Genomic DNA, 18,858 nt, shown 5'->3' on the forward strand with positions numbered 1-18,858 from the left:
GTCCCCGGCCAGGGCATGTATGAGAGGCAACCAACGGATGTTCCTCTCCCTCTCTCTCCCTCCCTTTCCATCTCTCTAAAAGTAGGTAAATAAAATATTTTTTAAAAATTAAAAGGTTCCCATGACTCCTCGGCTTCACGAGCACTCACTCAGTCCCCCCACAACTGGCTGTCGGCACAGTGCCCTGGTCTGCTGGGCAGGCTGGGCGCTCTGCTGCAGGCACCAGGAGCTCCGTGCTCCGTTGTCCACTTCCCTGTGCTCTCCCACCGCCTCCGCACGGTTCACCCAGTCTGCTCACGTGGACACACGCCACTCAGCCCTTCCAGGCTCCTTCTGCCGGAGTCCCCCTTGCCACACAGGTCAATGCCAGGAGGAATCCTGTTTCCCCCTGGCTGTTCTGTGGGGACTACTGTGGACCCACCTACCAAGCTCTAAAGTTGGCGTCATCCTGCCACATGCGGAGCCTCAAAGTCAAGGTTCACAGAGTGCGTCCAGACCACAGGGCACCAGGGCCACAATGGGGATGAGGCTCACAGTCACCTGTGCACACCATGTGGGCCAGGCTCCTTTCCAGGCCCTGGCACACTCACAGCACCCACGCGCCCAACCCTAGAGGATGGGCAGGTCCTCCGGGTTCTACCAACCAGGGACCCAGGGCACAGGGTGGAAGGGCCTCCCAGAGGGCTCAGGTGGGAACCCACAGTCGACCACGGCCAAGCCCAGGTTTCCTGCCACCACTCACTGCACGATGACCCTGCCAGGGGTGTTTTCGTGGGATTATTTCAGAAGCCCAGGTCCTCTGCAGCACCCCCTCCTGCTGCCTCGCAAACCTGCACGTTGTTTCTGACGTGGCACAGCCCTGCTTTGAGGGTGAGGCTGTTCATTCTAACCCTTGGTTTTGCCTCATGACCCGGAACTAATTTTGTTCTGGGCTGCCCTAAACTTCCAAAGTGTGCAGGATAAAATAGGGCCCTGCCCAGGAGGCTCCGGGGGTTGGAACGTCACCCCGTACACCAGGAGGCTGCAGGTTTGATTCCTGGTCAGGGCACATGCCCAGGTTGTGGGTTCGATCCCCAGTCGGGGCGCATACAGGGAGCAACTTATCGATGTTTCTCTCTCACATCCATGTTTCTCTCTTCGCACCTCCCTCCCATTCCTCTCTCTCTCAAATCAATAAACACATTCTTGGGCGAGGATTTAAAAAGAAATAGAAAAAATAAGAAAAGCCTTTATTTATATCAGTTAGAGATTTTTTAAAAAACCACCCAAGAACATAATCCCAAAAGTTTGTTTAAAAGGACTAATGGCACCTAAATGACAGTCCAAGCATGCTGCTCAAAACACACGTGCTTTCTCTCAGCTCAGCTGGAAGCCAGCTCTGGGCGGTGAGCCGGTCGGGACACAGAGCACAGACTCCTGGCAGGGACCCTCGCGAGTCCCTCATTACAGCCACCAGCATGCGAACTGCAGGCTGTTGGGTGCAGGCTGTCGGCAGCTCGGGGGGAGGTGCACACACGCAGACACTCACCTTTCTGGAGTCTGATGATGAAGGACTTTAAGGCCCCGTTCACCAGCCGGCAATAGCCTTCCATCAGGTCGGCCATGTTCTCGGCAATGGTCAGGGACAGTGCCCTCACTGTCAGAGGCTGAGAGGGGAACAGAACAAGAAAGGGCCGTCACTGTTCTTCCCCATAATCGAAGAGACAGCTGCGCATGACATCAGACCACTAGATACCCGCAGAAACAGGTGAGTGGCAGTGAAACGAGGTTTGTCATAAGCTCTGAGTAAAAAAGGAAGTCTGATATTTAAGGACGCTGTTCCCAGAGCACGTGACAGAAGGCAAACCCAGACAGAAATGGAAAAATCACTTAAACTGATGCTCACTTTCTAGAACAAAAGGAGGAGGAAAACAGTTTCCTTCAGAATGCCTGGTCCTCTGGCACAGTCTAATTAAAGGAAGAATTTAGACAGTCAAATTACGGGTTCTTTTAGAAACTAGACTACCATGGGGTAAATTTTTATCCACCATCCATCATAATTTCTCTAACACGAAAGAAAATCAGGAACGTTTCATTATTTTCAGCACAATGTAGCACGTTCTGCCTAAGAGCTTTGAAATTCCTCTTTCCAGCAAAGAACACGCACTTCCGCTGCACTTCCAAACGCCTTGTCCTTGAGGATTCCCGGGACAATCATTTATGACCAGGTTTCAATATGGTGTCACTCAGCAGCAAGAAAGAATCGGATGCACTTCCCAGAGCCTCAGAAGCCAGGACCCCAGGCGGACAGGAATGAGGACAGGCAGGGGGCAGGGCAGGCGAGCCGCAGAGGGCCACGGGGGCACGAGCGCCTCACCCACGCGCCTGCCAAGCCCCGGTGTGTTTGCCGCCCGGAGGCCGGGTGCCTCCCGCAGCGCTGGCCGGGGCTCCCTACCCGCACCACACCTGTCGCTAGTGCACTGCACGCGTGCCGGCTGAGAACACAGGCGCTGGGGCCAGGCGAGGTCTGGGAAACTACACAGTTTACAGGATATACGTGATTTTTATTCTCGTACACTTTTAAGAAGTTGATTTCCTTGGTAATTCACACTCATCTTCAACCATCTTCACAATAATGCTCTCGACTGGTTTTTAAAGTGTTTCCTGTCCTGTTCTCGGGGGCGTCCGACGTTATTATTTGTGATGTAACACTTCCCACGAGAGAGAAAGTCGTGCTTCTGAGGCCCCACGGAAACCAGCCTCCCCCTGAAACACCCCGCCCAGCCCCACCCCCGCCTCCCGAGACCCTGAGCCATCAGCACCTCGGGCGCGCCCACTATTTTCAGCTGTAACATTCCTTTTCGGTCCTTGTCTTCGCTATTTGAATACTGGGTGGTCTGCACTTGAGTGAAGTTGGCCAGATGTGTGGGCTTTGAAAGAAAAGGCACAGACTGGACCACAGACAACAGACTGGCCTCACTCACGCTGTGAGATACTCCCAGTTCCACCCCACCCTGGCCCCCTGAAGGCGCCTTCCCTGAGACTGAGTGTCAGGCATGCGGACTGTCTGAGCAGCACCCGGGGGCCTCCTGAGGAGCACGGCTGCTCCCTTCAAGGCTAGGGAGGGGCACTCCATCCCAGGAGCTGGCCAAGAGTCCCCCTCAGTGCCAGTCAGGAAACACAGGACAGACCAAGGAAGGAAGGAAGGAGAAGGCAGTCCCTGACCTGGCTCCTTGCCAGCAGTGTGTGCGCGTGCCTGTGTGTGTGTGAGAGAGGGAGAGAGATGGTGTGAAATTCTTGGTGGGAGGGACTGTCCTGCTCCCCTTCCCACGGGGAGGGTCCTGGGCCCCTCCCAGCACACCCTGTGCCTGAACAAGTGGAACAGAGCTCGGCAGGCCGTAGGTGACAAAAGAGCCTCCCGCACAGACAGGCTGAGAGAGACTGTGTTCCGTTTCCCAAGCAGAATAAACTCTTCTTCTCAGGAAGAAGGGAACGCCCATCTGTCTTTCATGACGGTGCTCACTTTGCAAGCAATGAATTCTTACACATTTATTCAAAACAATTACCTTGCTTAAGGCCTCTTGCTCTGAGACTATCACATGGCATCAGCCCCTCCTGCCAAGTGGCCCACTCAGCACAGGTCACGGCACAGGTCTCAACGTGGGGACTGAGCCAGTGGACTTGCCCCCAGCTCCCTCCCGGCAAAACACCTTCAGGCCTTGCTTTCAGGCAGGAGCCCTGAGGTGCTGCCCAGCCAGTCCTCCACCCCCCGGCCGGTCCTCCACCCCCTGGTCGGTCCTCCACTACCACCCTACACACAGCTGCCACCACCACCACAGGCCCCACCTAGATCACGCTCTCAGCCTCAGAGACTGCTGCCTGGGGTTCCAGCCACCTCCCTGGCTTGTTCCCAGCTCACGGCTGCTCCACTGCTCAATCTCCAAGTGTTCAAGTGCCACAGACCCTGCGAACCCCCATTCCCTGAGCTTGATCCCGTCCCAAGCCAGCCCACCTGGGTGTAGGCAGGGTCCCCAGAGCAGCCTTCCACTGCAGCCCTTGTCTGTAAGGCAGCTGATGCCTTCCTCGGGGCCGATCGCCAGCTCCACTGAAATCACCCAGCTTGACTTTTGAAGGTGACACAGGTGAAGACAGAAGAACAGAAGGAAAAAGAACCATTTTATATAAAGAGCCCAGGGGGCTGGCTTAGCTAGCCATTAATCTATCTAGCCAAATACTATGAAATATGGATAACTTCATTAATCCTGCATCCACTAAGCCCAGACAGAGAGACAGCACTCATTCCCACGGGTCTGAAGCTAGTGGCTTCTTTAGGAAGGTGAACTGAACAGGGTAAACCAGCCCATCATGCACAGTTCATCAACACATCGCTCAGCTGGAACAGAAAAATGTAATCTTGAACAGAGACATGCTATTTTTAAAATATGATTTTATTCGCACATGGACACATTTTGTGCATTTTCCCCACATGCTCAAGTTACAAATGTGACAAATTCTATCTCTATCAGACACTCAGATGCACACGGACAAGAACCCACGCGTCCCCCATGCACCCCATGCCCACACTTACCCTGAGCGCGCACTTGAAGCACTCCTTATCAAATCTGTACACCGGGGAGAGGATCTCAAAGAACTTCAGGATGCTCTCTTCTCTGTTAAGGTGGGCAAACTGTCGGAATGTCTGCTGGATCAGTTTCCTCAATGTCTTGGCCTCCACAATGAAGTCACGAGGCTTTTCAGAGTCAGGAGGAGTCAAGGCCACAGCAGTACTAACTTCGGCAAAGAGCACTCCCTGCCCGCTGACGGCCTCTTGTTTACACTATTACACAGTGGCACATTCAGCAGGCCTTCACATCTTCTTTTAAATAACTTGTAATAAAATACACCTAACATAGAACATATCATCTTAGTCATTTTAAGTGTACAGTTCAGTGGTTTTGAGCTTTATATCTTAAACAGAAGTCTGTAAGGTGATACCTGGCTCAGTGGAAAAGGTAAGGAGTGAGGCATTAAAACGGGTCCCTGCCCAGGACAGTTACCTGGCACACAGGTGAGGGTCAGGGCATTCACACGCCCTCTGCTGGGAGGGGCAGTCAATGCAGCCTTTCTGAAGGGCAACCTGGACCTGAGTCAGAAGCCTTAGAAAACCACAACTCTTGACCCAGCGGTGAAAATGCCAGACATTATTCCTTAGGGACGATGACAGACTATGCAAAGATTCAGCAACAGGGAGGTTCTGCAGAGCTCTTCACAGCAACATCTCACCGGGTCACCCACACAGTGGTGTGTCTGTCCACCCATCTCTACGCAGCCCAAGGTGTATGGGGCTCACTGACGGACGTGCCAGTCCATGTCACGGAGTTACAGGAAGAAGTATGAGCAAACCACCTGCACACACGAGGCTTCAGAAGGGCACCATGGGGGTGGGAGCCGCACGCGGACAGTGTGCGCACGCTGGGCACGGGTATGATGCCAACGAGGCAGGGAAACCAAGGCAGCTGCCTACGCACCAACCGACACACAGAGAAACTACTCAGAATTAGGTCAGCTCATCAGAAACTATGGCTACTCAGCCATTTTGAACATAAAAATTATTTCATAATTGTCAACCGAATATTTATCAGATGCTGCCAGTAAAATGGGCCCCTCAGGCTTTCCCGATGAAAAGATGATGATGTAGCGCTAAAGGAAACTTCCAATAAAAGAATAACAGTCTAAGGAATGTGGTACCTACCCATTCACCAGACACTAAATACAGATATGTTAATAACAGTACATGCAAAGCCTACTTTTTATAAATGAGATATAACTGATGTACATTATGTTAGTTTTAGGTATACAACATAATGATTCCGTACTTGTATATATAGCAAAATGCTCACCCCAGTGTCTAGTTAACACCCCTCACGTCGCAGTTATCATTTTATTCTCGTGATGAGAACTTTCAAGACCTGCTCTCTTTGCAGCTCTCAAGTACGCAGTAGAGTATCAACACCCCTGTGACATTTATTTGGCACCTGGAAGTTCATCTCTTTTGACTCCCTTCACCCATTCTGCCCAACCCCCGCCCGTTGGGAACCACCAATCTACCCAGGAACCCGGGTCTGCTGCTTCTGCGTTTGCTTTTAGATCCCACGTGTAGGTGACACCCTGCCCCCTCTGTCTGACTCATGTCACTGTGCACAGTGCCTCTAGGGCCGCCCGGATCATCCCGAACGGCAGGACTGGCTCCTTTACAGCCGAGTGACAGTCCGTGGTGGGCGCACGTCTTCTCCGCCCATTCACCCATCAGTGGGCACTCAGGCTGCTCCCTGCTTGAGCACGGGGGCTTCTCCCTCACCCCGCCCTCAGGGCCTGTGCCAGATGGGAGTTGCCCATGCAGATGCCAGGTCTCTCTCCCCCTTAGCACCCCACTCCGGCGCTGGCAGGCAGCAGATGCCAGGAAGGGCGAGCTGAGGGACCACTAAGCCAGGCATTTCTGTGCCTGGCTAAATGTCACCTGCTAATCATCAACATGAGAATGACAACTATTTCCTCTATGAAGGGAACTAAGTGTTCCTGACGGTCCTCGAGAAAACACTTCAGTCTGTTTCTTGGGAATTGTAGAGATGCTTCTCAAAACCACTAACTATTGAGTTCTCAACATTTCTAGCTCTGAAACTAGATTTCCGTTGCTGTTTCAAACCAATCGGAATGGGGCTGCCTGAGACCTGCTGCCTAATTCTAGGCTTACAGGAGAGCTGCGAAGACTGTACCGGGAGCCCCCAGCCCCGCCGGACGGGACGCCTTCCACAGCCCTGGCCCAAGAGCGGAAACTAAGACGCCCGCACTGGCGCCACACCGCTCGCTCACTGTCCACCTCCCCTCCATGTCATTGCCTGTCCCCCAGGGGCGCTGGCCGCTACCCTATGACTGCCAGGGTCTCTCAGGGACTTACTCACCGCTCCTCAGCCTCACTCTGGGACGGCTCCTTGACACTTTTAAGTCAGGATCGGGAAGCTGTTCCTATAAAACTCTACTTGCCATTAATATAACTAGAACGACTGTCAGCTTTTGACACTGTAACCTTTACACGTAAGGGAGAAAACCGCACCCAGGGAGGGTTCTGAATAGCGTGGTCATCTGACTATGACAAAGGGACCTCCAATTACCTTGACAGAATCCAGTAAACTCCGAGGAAAAAACCGCTTCAGACCAACATCTTTTCTGAAATAGGAAAAGAAGGGTAACAGTAACGACACCGAATTCAGCAACACGATGCCACTGCTGTGAGACCATAAAGGTGGGTTAGTTATCCTTGCACATGGGGCTCGGGAAGGACATAGAACGAAGTTCAAATTTACCAGCAAAGTCGCAGATGGGGTGGGACTAATAATTTTCTAGATACACGCAGAAAACAGCAATACAACTTGGCCTATGTAGAAAAACTGCTGTTATTGTAACACTTACTGAAAACCCACTTAAGACGCTGCCCCTCTGCACGCTGCAGCGTGTACATAAGTTGTCCTTCTTCGAACACTGCCTGAGGGGTTGCCCCACAGACCTCTGTCCAGTTGGCGATGCTGCGTTTGCAGACCAGCCCGACCTGGAAAACACTTGGGACGTACTCTGAAGTTTAAAAAACAAACCTTGAATTAACCGTAAGAGTTGACACTTTTTCAAAATTAACTTTTTGAGTAAGAGACATGTGCACCTCGTCAAGGTCCATCATCGCAGCTTCACAAGGGAGACAAAAGAGGACATGAAGGGATTCGCTTAACGTCAAAAATGTTGGAAACCGCGGTGACTTTCTTCAGACCAGGCTACAAAATGAGTCATTACCATCAAGAGCCTCAGAGCGCCCTGGCCAAGAAAACAGGCGGGAAGGGGTCAGCAGCCCTCTTCTGCTCCCTTCCGGCGCTCAGGCCCAGGCTCCCGGCCACTAGATGGCAGTCCTGCGCTGGCGACGAACCGAAGCGGGGACACGGTTGGAATGTCGGACCAGGGAGAGGGTGAAACACAGGCGTCTGCTCAGTTAGGTAAGGAAACAATAAACTGGATATAAATCATCAAGGTAAGAACACAGGAAGAACTCCGTCTACAGCTCTAAGTTAGCTGGCGTCCCTTGGGAAGCCACAGAAACCACGTCCCCTATAGACAAACACGTTAATCCTGTCCTGTGATCTGACGAGTCAGGACCGAAACCAGCGAGAGGGAGAGGGCAAGGTGGCCACAGGGACGTGGGTGCCATGTGCTGGGAGGGGATGGCTGCGGGCGCCGAGGTCCACCTCAGACATGCAGGGCTCTCCAGCCCAGAGGTGTCCTCTTCCCCCTGCGACACCATCAGCGCTGCCGTCAAGCCGCTCACGTTCCCATTTTTCTTAGTCAGGTGGGAAGAATTTATCATCCTCGTTTCTGCCACAAACAGGAAAATTAAAAGTGGACCAAGAGGTTCTATGTTTCAAGAAAAACAGGAGAGAGTGTATTTCTTTGTGGAAGTAATGCCTGTTACTGGGTGTTACTTGAACTTCCCAGGTGAAGACAATTCCATTTGAAAAAGCTAAGGCCAATTAATGCTTACGAAGCATGCAGTTTACTTCTTTTCAACGACTTTTGAGTGATAAGAAATTTGTCACATTTGTTCATACGTCAGAGCCCTTTTAAATGGAACACCTGGCCAGTAAGAAAATAAAAACGAGGCTAAAGCACACAAAACTATTGGAAAAATTCACCACCACCCTTAACACATTTCCGTTGACTTAATCCAGACGGTGGGCTAGCTGGGCTCATGGCGGAGCGCTGGGGCGCTCTGTTCTGTGCAGGGAGAGTGCTGTTACACACACCCAAACTGAATGCTCCCTGGGAAGCCGGGGGTGGGGGGTGGGGGGGAGCAGCGGCAGGCTGTCCCACTTGATGGGAGGCCGCCTGTCTGGCCGCTGTCAGCACCGGATCACCCCATGTACTCGACCCAGAAGTGGCTTGGCTTGAACTGTATGTAGGTGGCGCAGCCTCATCTGAGCTCAAACGCCATGCCTGCAAGGTCAGGGGACTAAGACAATAGACAGGACTTATGAAAGAGAGGCAGCTGCCGGCCTTTCCCATGAGGAGGTTCTTTAGTGTGCAGGTAACTGTCCAAGGGTAGACCCTAAATACACGCAAGCTCATCTGACAAAAAACAAGCTTGCACAAACAGAGCACTCTGGACGCCAGGCCCTGAACCCAAGCTTCGGGTTGTGGACGCCCTCGAGGTCAAGGGGACCTTTTAAAGCCCAGGCACAGGTGACAGATGTCAGCACTGCCAGATCTGCCCTGGGGCTCCAGCACCCAGGCCCCAGGACGGCAGTCACTCGGAATCGAAGCGGTGACGCAGGTGAGCCGTGTGCCTCGCTGGCTCACACGCGGCCCCAGGTCAGACCACGGCAGGAACCATGGCACGTGCCGTCTCCAGGGAGCCGCCGGCAGAAACGACTGGCGGCAGGAGAGTCGGAGGTGCCCAATGCTTCCAAGTCCAGTTAATTTACTTGTTGAGACGCAGGGTTTCAGGGACCTAAATTACATGTATGGTTGACTGTAAACCAGAATTTTCTCCATTAATGTTGACTTTTCCCTGAACACCCTTTGAAGCATTCAGACCACTGATGAGTGAGGCCTTCCTCTCTCCCTCATGTCCGTCCTCCAAGCTCTGCCTCCTCACAGCCCCACCTGCCGCAGTGACTTCCTCGCGGTCTCCCTTTCACACCATGCCTGCCATTCAGGATAGTCAGGGTAAGCAGGAGGGCCTGGGTGCCACCCCACAGGTGCCACCGTGAGCTCCAGGGCGAGCTCAGGTCCCAGCTGGTGGCCTTGCCCTGCACCTGTGCCCATAGGTAGGAGCAAGCTTTATTTACATATTAAAAAGTAATTCAGCTTCTTGTGAGTGAGTTCTTTTTTTTTTTTTAAGATTTTACTTACTTATTTTTAGATAGGGGAAGGGAGGGAGGAGAGGGAGAGAAACATACAGGTGTGAGAGGAACATCGATCAGTTACCTCTTGTATGCATCCCAACCAGGGACCAAACCCGCAACCCAGGCGTGTGCCCTGACTGGCAATTGAACTGGCAACCTTTCGCTTTGCAGGATGATGCACAACCCACTGAGCCACGCGGCCAGGGCCCCAGTGAGTTCTTAAGTCAAGGATACATCTGTTTTCCCTCTGGCACCAACTCTGAGAAGAGTGACCACACCTGCTGGCTTTAATTCCTCAAAGCTTTAAAGCCCAGGCAAAAAGCAACCAAAATTGACTAAATATATCGATATGTGCATATTCATATCATATTCCTACCTTATCCTCACCCCAAAACGTTCACAATTGAATATCTTTAATTTAAAAATACCACTTAGGCACTTAAATTCTAAAATGAGACTTGAAGCTTCTTAAAAACTGATGAATATTAAAATTCTCTAACTGCAGCAGAGACTGACCCTTCCTTCCGAATGGCATTCTCTCCTTCGTCCCGGGTAAGAGTTGTCCGTTAGGCAGGTACAGTGGTGCCTCCCTCTGGCGGCCAGGTGTGGCCCATGACTACGTTTTGGCCAATGTCTTTCCTTCCAAGGGAAAGCACTAGGCACGCATCGGTGTCGGGCTGGGATGCCAGTGTGATGAGTGAGGTCCAGCAGCCACCCAGGCCACAAGGCGGCACAGCAGGGACAAGGAAGGACAAGGAAGGACAAGATCAAAGGGCCCGGCACCCTGGTGAGGAGGAACACTGGCCACCTGTGACTTTTCAGTATGAGAACAGAGCTGTCGGCTCAGCCACTGTCAGCTCACCCACAGCTGCCGACACCCCTGTCCTTCGACGGCATTAGAGGCAGACAGAGAAAGTGCTGGGTCACCACTGACAGCATCACACTGGAACCGCCCGACACTCTGTTACTGGCTTACTTTGGTTTAATGCGTCATCAGCAGCAATGCAGTTTTTAAGCTCGATAACAATTTCTTAAAACATCTAATCTAACCTGTGGCTGGTGCCTTCTGTCCTGCCCATCACCTCGCACTTACAAATGAAGTAAATGCAAGTCCAATCTGTGTGCCCCCTGGTCTGTGCCTGGTAGTGGGAGCCCTCAGGACAGGAAGGTCCAGAGGCAGGGCTGGAGGACTCACTGCCTCCTACTTCCCCACCTGCAGGAAAGGCACCCTGGTTCTACCGAGGCTGAAGTCACATGGGAAGACTGGTTAACTCTTTAGCTGGCTTTAAACACACACACACACACACACACACGCACGCACGCACATTTCTAGAGAGCGCTGTCCCCTCATGAGCAAGGTGTTCTATCCAAAACAAAGTGGCAGTTCTCCAGCTCTTTCGCAGCAGCTGGCCTCTCCTCCTGGACCAGCTTGGTGCCCGACCAGCAGCCCCTCCCCCACCCACACTCCCCCCAAACTGAGCGGACAGCCAGCCACTGCAGATGCCCAGTACAGCCCTCACCCGACAAACTCCAGGCACGTCTCCATTAGTTCCTGGTATGTTATTTTATAATATTTGCTTTTAAGTGAAGATTAATAAAAACTACAATTTGAAGAAGGATTTGGTTGTGAATATTTGCTTTTGGAAGGATTCTTTTCCGACATGTAATACTTACTCCAACACTTCATATTTAGACTTCTTCTCTAGGGCATTGCCCTGCATCTCCCAGTATGACCTGCCTAAAATCAGGAAAGATGCGAATTTTTATATAAGTATAAAGAACGTCTGCATTGTCCAGTGATAAAAACTGCGGGGCGGGCAGGGTGTACTGAACTACCCCGTGGCTCAGCCACAAACACCTGATAGACTCTGAATAAACAATGAATTTGATTCACAGCACGTTCCCATATCCCAGCAAGGTACAGTCGGGTAACCCAGACCTGTTTCTACCGAACAACCCTTTCCCTTTAAGGTGAAGCAGACCTGGCTCTCTGGAAAGATGAGCTACAGGCTCAGTTGTAAGGGACCAGCTACTCTGGCTGCCTTTGAACCTCCTCCTCTGTCCAGGGACAGCACGTGCATGCTGAGCAGCCACAGGGACATGGAGGCCACTGTGCCGGCGTGCATCGCGCCTTCTCCTGCAGAGGACATGCCACAGGGTAACTGTACCAGACACGTCATGAAATGACCAGCCTAATTCAGAACCTTCTCCAATGCTCGATCACGTTGTCTTCAATATCTTACTGGTAATCTTTATGAGGACAAGGGAAATGCCTGGGTAATTTGCAAACACAATGAATGCCACTCGTGAATCATGACCCCCCTGCACAGCGGCCACCTTACCATATCTCCAGACAACCCAGTTTCAAAGTGATGTCCTGGTCCACCTAGTCAGCAATCTCTGACATACAGTTGCTCTTCACCTACAACAGAAAGAAACGGGGAACCAACGCTGTTTTAAAGGAATACATTCTAGGCTTATTCATTCATGGAATGTTTGATTTATGAACTTTATACACACTGTGTCAATAATCACGCTTGGTGCTGGATGCAGAGATGAGTAATATCAAAAAACAGGGAAAGGAACACATGCCCCCCCCACCTCGCCCCAGAGGTGCCTGTATAACCTGTGAGCGCTGAAGCAAGCACCACAAGGCAGGGGTCCCCAGCCCCAGCAAACCAGGTCTGTGGCCTGATTCCTCAAGCGAAGCTCACCTGCGTCCGCCCCTCCTCCTGTGTGCCCCAACCCCCAGTCTTGCAGGAAAGTGGTCCCTGGTGCCAGACAGGTTGGGGGCCGCTGCCGTTAAGGGACAATGGACAGCGTCTGAACTGCAGTGGCGGCAGCCACCAGCTGCCCACCCTTTCTGTGCTGCCAGGAGGGAAACCGGGGGGGGGGGGGGGGGGCTCCATTCCCACACCAAGTCCCAGGTGACATATTTTCCTAACTCAAACTTTAGTTCCAATAGCATTTTTGGACGCTACTGCAAGACCAGGAAAATTGACATATTTTAAAAGCCATTTAACTCTACAACTGAGGTGCTTCCCACCCACCCACCTACTGTGATTGACCTGCAAAGTAAGAAACGTGCTGGAAGTCTAACATACAGAGAAGACGCTAACAGAACTGCACAGCTGCTCTCCAGCACGGATTACGCTCAGCTAACAACCGATGGACCATATGGCACAAGAGGACCTGCCACGTGAGGACATCTTCGCGGATGAAGTAGGTGAGCAGCTGCCACTGCTGCTGATGCTAGGGAGGCCCGTGTGAGCCTCAGTAAGAGACGTGTTCTCCCCAAAAGTGGAGCTGCATGCTTCCTGGTAGCAGGCCTGCCCTGTCCAACGCTGCGCTCAGACTGTGAATTTCACCAAGCAGAGCTGTGGGCATCCAGTTTGGCGCTCTGGCTCTGGCTCTGGCTACGACCCTGATTCTGCCTCTTGGTCTTCAACCCTACAATATGAACTCTCGGGCCCTTGACAGAAAGAGGTGTGTTGCCCTCTGCCACAGAAAACCCCCAACTGTGACCTCCTCGCCCCCCAGTTGGAACGATTTCTGCTGCCCGGTGAGTTTGTTTGTCCACCTTCTGCTGGCCAGCTCCTCCTCACGAGCCTCCCTTGCAGACCCCTCCGCCCCGTGTCCCATTCTGCCCCTGGTGTCTTCACTGCCCGGCCACACCAACACATGGGGACGAACCACACACCTGCTCTCCATGGTTCCTGCTGAGCAACGGGACAAACTATGGTATGATATCTGCTTAAATTCATGATGACAGACCCCAGAGAGTCAGCCAAGACTGTCAGGAAGTCCAGCCAGGCTCCCTGGGAAGTTCACTCACGTGTCGCTTCAGACTTTCTCCGGTCAACCGCTGCCGCTGTCTCTTACAGAGCCAATCCAGCCTCTCGATGGAAGGGGCCTCTAACAGACCAGGAGTTCGCGCCCCAACAGCACGTCTGCGCGCCCCATGCGTCCTCCTCTGGCAGGAAGTAGCGCCCGCTGTTCCCAACCTAAACGCCACTTCCTCGGAGAACCTGCTTCAGGTTCTCCACCGACTAAGCGAGGGAGCGAATGAATGAATGAATGAATGAACGGAGATAAAACTGGGCTTCCGGTGCTGCTCTGTGTGAGTGCTCTCTTCCACAGAAGACACGCAGCGTAATTCCTATTCCTTACCTACAGCAAGCATTTAAGACTGAGACAATGGAATTGAATTACTCTTTCCACTATCTTAAGTAAAAAGCTTTAATTCTAAACTCGTTTTGTTTACACTTCAATCGGCTCTTGCTCTTGTCTGGCAGGAAGTAAATCAAATTTAAGAATGAAGTTCTTGCATCACTGGCAGGTTTCTTACTGAGCAAAAATAAAGCCACAGAGATGAACGGAGGTACGTTTACGTATGTGTTAGAGAAATACCAGTCGTTTTGACTGAATCACTGAACGACTGCGACAAACCACAGCACAGCAGCAATGACGTGCTGAGGAAAACGCACCATCATAACACTGTCTTATTAGAGATGATGTAATTTTTAAACACTGTTCACAGGTGGGAAAGTGTAATCACTTGCTTTATTTCATTCACCAAAACCAAATTCCTATTAGTTGCAAAAATAAAAAAATTATAATTTAACAATTCTAATGGGAAATCCCCTTTGTAAAAGTGCAACTAGAAGTCCTGAGAATTGTTTTTCCTTCTTTTATTTTAATAAAGATTTTATTTATTTATTTTTTAGAAAGGGGAAGGGAAGGAGAAAGAGAAGGAGAGAAACACTGATCAACCGCCTCTTGCACATGCTTGAGTGGCAACCGAACCCACAACCCAGGCCCGTGCCCTGACCGGGAATCAAACCAGCAACTTCACTTCATGGACAAACACCTGACCCACTGAGCCACAATGGTCAGGGCCTGAGAGTGGTTTTTCCTACAGCAACAACCTACTCCTCTCGCCCCTGGGAGCTGTGTGACCACGGCCGCAAGTCCATTTGTGACCTGAGGTGCCCAATGTGTTCTGTTAAGTGAGCTGAGCCAGGATGGGACAGGCTCTCGCGGCAGGCCCACCCCGCCGGCCACCTGCGCCCAGCGCCTCCCCTGCTGACGGGCCCTGAGGCCGAGCTCCCTGCACACTACCATCCCGATGGCTGCTCAGGACTCAGGATCCTGTCGACTCAGTGTCTGTTTCCTCCATAAAACTTTGCTTGACTATCTTTCTCCTCCTTTTAACTCCCAGAAGGCACTGCCTCCTTCTGGGACATAAACACAACTCAGTGAGTACTTACGTGACTGTGTGTGTGTGTTTTCTTAGAGCAAACACACTGGGCACCACTCAGGCAGACCTCTGGGTGATAACATGCACTCTCGGCACATGGCTGTGAGCCAGACGTGGCCACCATCCCCAACGTGTCAGAAAAAGCCTGGCAAGGACGAGGACTGCAGCAGAGCAGCGGCCTACGACCAACAGAGCGCCGACCAGGGCCAGGCACCATGCTGCATTCCACACGTGTTATCTATACCCATCACGGCCCTGCTAGGTGGGTGGGCAGCCCCACCTGATGCACAGAGACGAGACATGTGCACGGACCTGGGCACCCAGCACACGTCTGCCCACAGCTGGGCCCCAGCGCGGGCTCAGGCTCTCCCAGAAGGAAGGCGGATGCTCACTGGGATGCAGCTCATCCCCCTGGGACCCCGGTCTCATCCCCCTGGGACCCCTGTCTCAGCAGTCTCTGCAGGCCTCCCCTGGGCCCTGCCACCACTGTCACTGCGCTGGGCACTCCCTCGAGACTGTGGCTCTGCTGTTGGTGAACTCTGTCCAGGCCCAGCAAACCTGCATGACTCTTTTAAGAGAAAGCTCTGAATGTGGTTCTGTTTTTCCAGACTAACCTGGGTTGGTGCTGAGGCCGCTTTCCTACTTAAACGAACAGGATGCATGTGGACTTCCCGCTGGGGGCAGTATGGCACCTATGAGCCTTTCCCTCTCTCTGCAATGAGGAAACCGCTCACATCTAGAGCAGGAAGGACCCACCCAAGCCCTCCACTACCTATGCCCCGCCAGCTCAGTGCTGCACTCACCACATGGGATTGTGCTGTTTGCTCTCTTCTGAATACTTTGCCTGCTAACAAATTTATCAACTAGACCCAAGGATCACAAGACAGGCCAACAAGAAATAAGCATGCCTGGCACCTCACATACACCTACAGAGTAGTGTCGTGTCCATACCACAGAGTTAAGTTAAACTTTTAATGTTAAGCGCCAATGAATAAACATACACATTTAAACCTTAAAGCATCTGTAGGACAAAATGCCACACCCAGGCATCCTAAGAGCTGACAACTTCAACGGTGCTGAATGGTTTCTGTACAAGTTCAGTAACTGGAACAACTTCATGACCCAACACTGACACAGCCCTTCAAGCCAATGGCCGCCACTGTCTGCAAAAGGTTGTCAATCAAATACACTTTCCCAAGTGCAAGCTCAGAGAGGTAAAGAGGAATAAAGTGCAACACGGCAAAGGAAAAGTTCGATATCAGAGTATAGTTTTCTTGCTTTATAATGAGCCACGAGTTTTAGCATCAAAACTTATTTTTATAGACTCTGGCTTTACAGCGAATAGGATTATAACAAGATTCTTGCTTATTTTCAGAGTGTGCTGATTAATATCTTTAAGAATGTTCTCAAATGGGTCAAAAACATGGAGTGACTCATTTACAACATCTCACATCTGGGACACCTTTAAGCATTCAGAGGACAACAGCCGACCAGTCAGCCACTGACACCAGCACATCCACTGACAGGTGGTTTCCTCCTGATGCCACCCCACCCCCTGGCACATGACCTTGCAAATAAATAATAACACTGAGACGGTTATTGTAAGTTCTTTCTCCTTCTCTGGGAATGGTGGTAGACAGAATCAAACATAATTCTTTCATTTCTACCTGATAGAAGAGTCAGAACGATGAAAATACTGATTCTTCTGAAACAGAAAGAGTAACAGAGACAACACTCAGGAACATTCACTATTCCCCAGTCTAGACCCTCAAGATCCCCACAGGTGACGTCCAGGAGTAGCAGCTCCTGACAAACACACAAGGGAACAAGCACCTGAACAAGAGTCAGAGCCAGCCGCCACCAGCTGGCAGGAAGTCCAAGGATTCAGACGCTGTAATTCAGGTTCACAATAGACATTAACGTGCAATGAAATGATAAAGAAATAAAGGACAGGAAATCAGTAAGTATAAAGGCCATAAAAGACGGCCTAGAAGATTTTTAAAAGTGTGTATGGGGGGATGAAACTTTAGAAAATAAAAAAGTAATCAATAAAAACTCAACAAATGTATTACACATCAAATTGGTCACTGCTGGGTAGAGCTGGTGGCCTGACAGATTCGTCTGCATCACTGGTCCCAGAGACAGGAGAGGACACGGGACAGAGATGCTGATGGAGACAGACTGAGGCGCGCTACTGCGGATTGGCCCTGGGGTCCCAGAAGGGCGAACACACGCAGAGTGAAGGCAGGGTCTGCGGTGGTGTCCCCCAGGCCACTTCCAGAACTGAGGAACGAGACACGAAGCCACAGGTACAAGCCGCACAACACAGACAATGCAGGAGTCAGCATGTGGGAACCCGCACCCCGTTGGTGATAAAACTGTGAAGCACTGCAGACAGAGACAGGGGCGTAAAGCCATGAAGAGAAAAGGCAGATCATCCGCCGAGAGAGAGAGGACAAGAGCAGCTTCTCAGGGGCACCGATAAAAATCACACAGAAAATACCACCCACGTTCTGGGGTACCCGGGGCAGCGGACCGAACCCTCCCCCAGATTGAGGAACTGGACGCTGCAGACCCACTCACTTCTGCACTCGGCCCAGAGTAGACATCTAATAAATATTTTTATTCAATCAGAAATCACCGAGCACATTTAGTGGCAAAAGCATATGTACAAACGTCTGTGATGTTCATTCGACAATCTTGAGGACCACTGTTCACTGATACTAACAAGTAACATTTATTTGGTCATAAAACTGTGTGAGTCCATTTATGTCACATATATTTATTGCCTAACTAATGTCTTAAGGGGAAAGAAGCAAGCTCCTCCCAGTGTAAAAAGGTCCGTTTTGGCTTTCTTATGCAAATTGCTATTGAGATTGTATGGGCGCAGGGGGCACTGACGATGCCTTCTACGTGGGACAAGTCTGCTGACATTCAGGCAGGTTAGTTACACGTGAATTAAAGCATACGCAGGGTCATGTCCCTGAGGATGTGCTGTCCCTACTTACAGTGTCTTGTAAGGGCTACCCAAGCGTACCTTCGTTCATTCGCCGAATATCAGAAGTTCTTAAGTTCTTAAGTTCAGTTAAAAGGTTCTCAGAGCCACACAGTGACCAATTATATTCTCCCAAACATTAGGTTTCATCGAATTCTCAAGGGAAGCTATGTAATAAATAGGATTCAAAGAAACAAACAAAAAAGGTATATTAAATTGCCCTCCTATACCTGTTGATTGAAGAAATTCAAAGTTGGCTTGTCTTCAGTAAACTGGTTTAGAAATCCTTTTGGCTACTAACGTATTCTCAATTCATATCTAAAAAATAATGCACAGAACAGAACAATTAGAAATCAGTAAGTTTCTCAGTTCATCGTCTACAATTACAACAGGATGGGGAGTACGGCACTGCCAGTTACTCTGAAATATTATTTTGAGAATAAGGTAAAATATAACCGACTCATTTATAAACGTTTGCGCTCTCAGCACAGCCACTCTGTGAGGAGAACGCACGACGCAAAGCCCAGATGCCCCTCCAGCCCTGCCGTGCCCTGCCCGGCAGCGCCCCCAACACCCTGCGGACGTACCGCTGAGGTCGCCTGCGCAGAACTGCAGCGCGTGCCCTTCAGTCACCGGCGAGCAGCGGCTGCCTGACCCGCCAGCCGGACTCAGACCCACGCTGC

General features: G+C 51.2%; 1 protein-coding gene across 1 annotated transcript; it reads right to left on the reverse strand.

Annotated features, from left to right (window-relative positions):
• Positions 1–135: 135 nt before the first annotated feature.
• LOC150006424 (focal adhesion kinase 1-like) lies at positions 136–18,398 on the reverse strand. The gene is made up of 9 exons (XM_090280755.1): positions 18,218–18,398; positions 12,263–12,342; positions 11,595–11,658; positions 7,149–7,203; positions 4,568–4,708; positions 3,835–4,103; positions 2,357–2,474; positions 1,529–1,646; positions 136–290 (listed from the first exon to the last, which is right to left on the reverse strand). The coding sequence occupies exons 3-9, from the start codon at positions 11,639–11,641 to the stop codon at positions 136–138; spliced, it is 903 nt and encodes a 300-aa protein (XP_090136881.1). The 5' UTR covers positions 11,642–11,658; positions 12,263–12,342; positions 18,218–18,398.
• Between the last annotated feature and the right edge of the window lie 460 nt (positions 18,399–18,858).

Source organism: Furipterus horrens, unplaced genomic scaffold, assembly GCF_987537825.1.
Source record: "Furipterus horrens unplaced genomic scaffold, mFurHor1.1.pri manual_scaffold_6, whole genome shotgun sequence".
NCBI lineage: Eukaryota > Metazoa > Chordata > Mammalia > Chiroptera > Furipteridae > Furipterus > Furipterus horrens.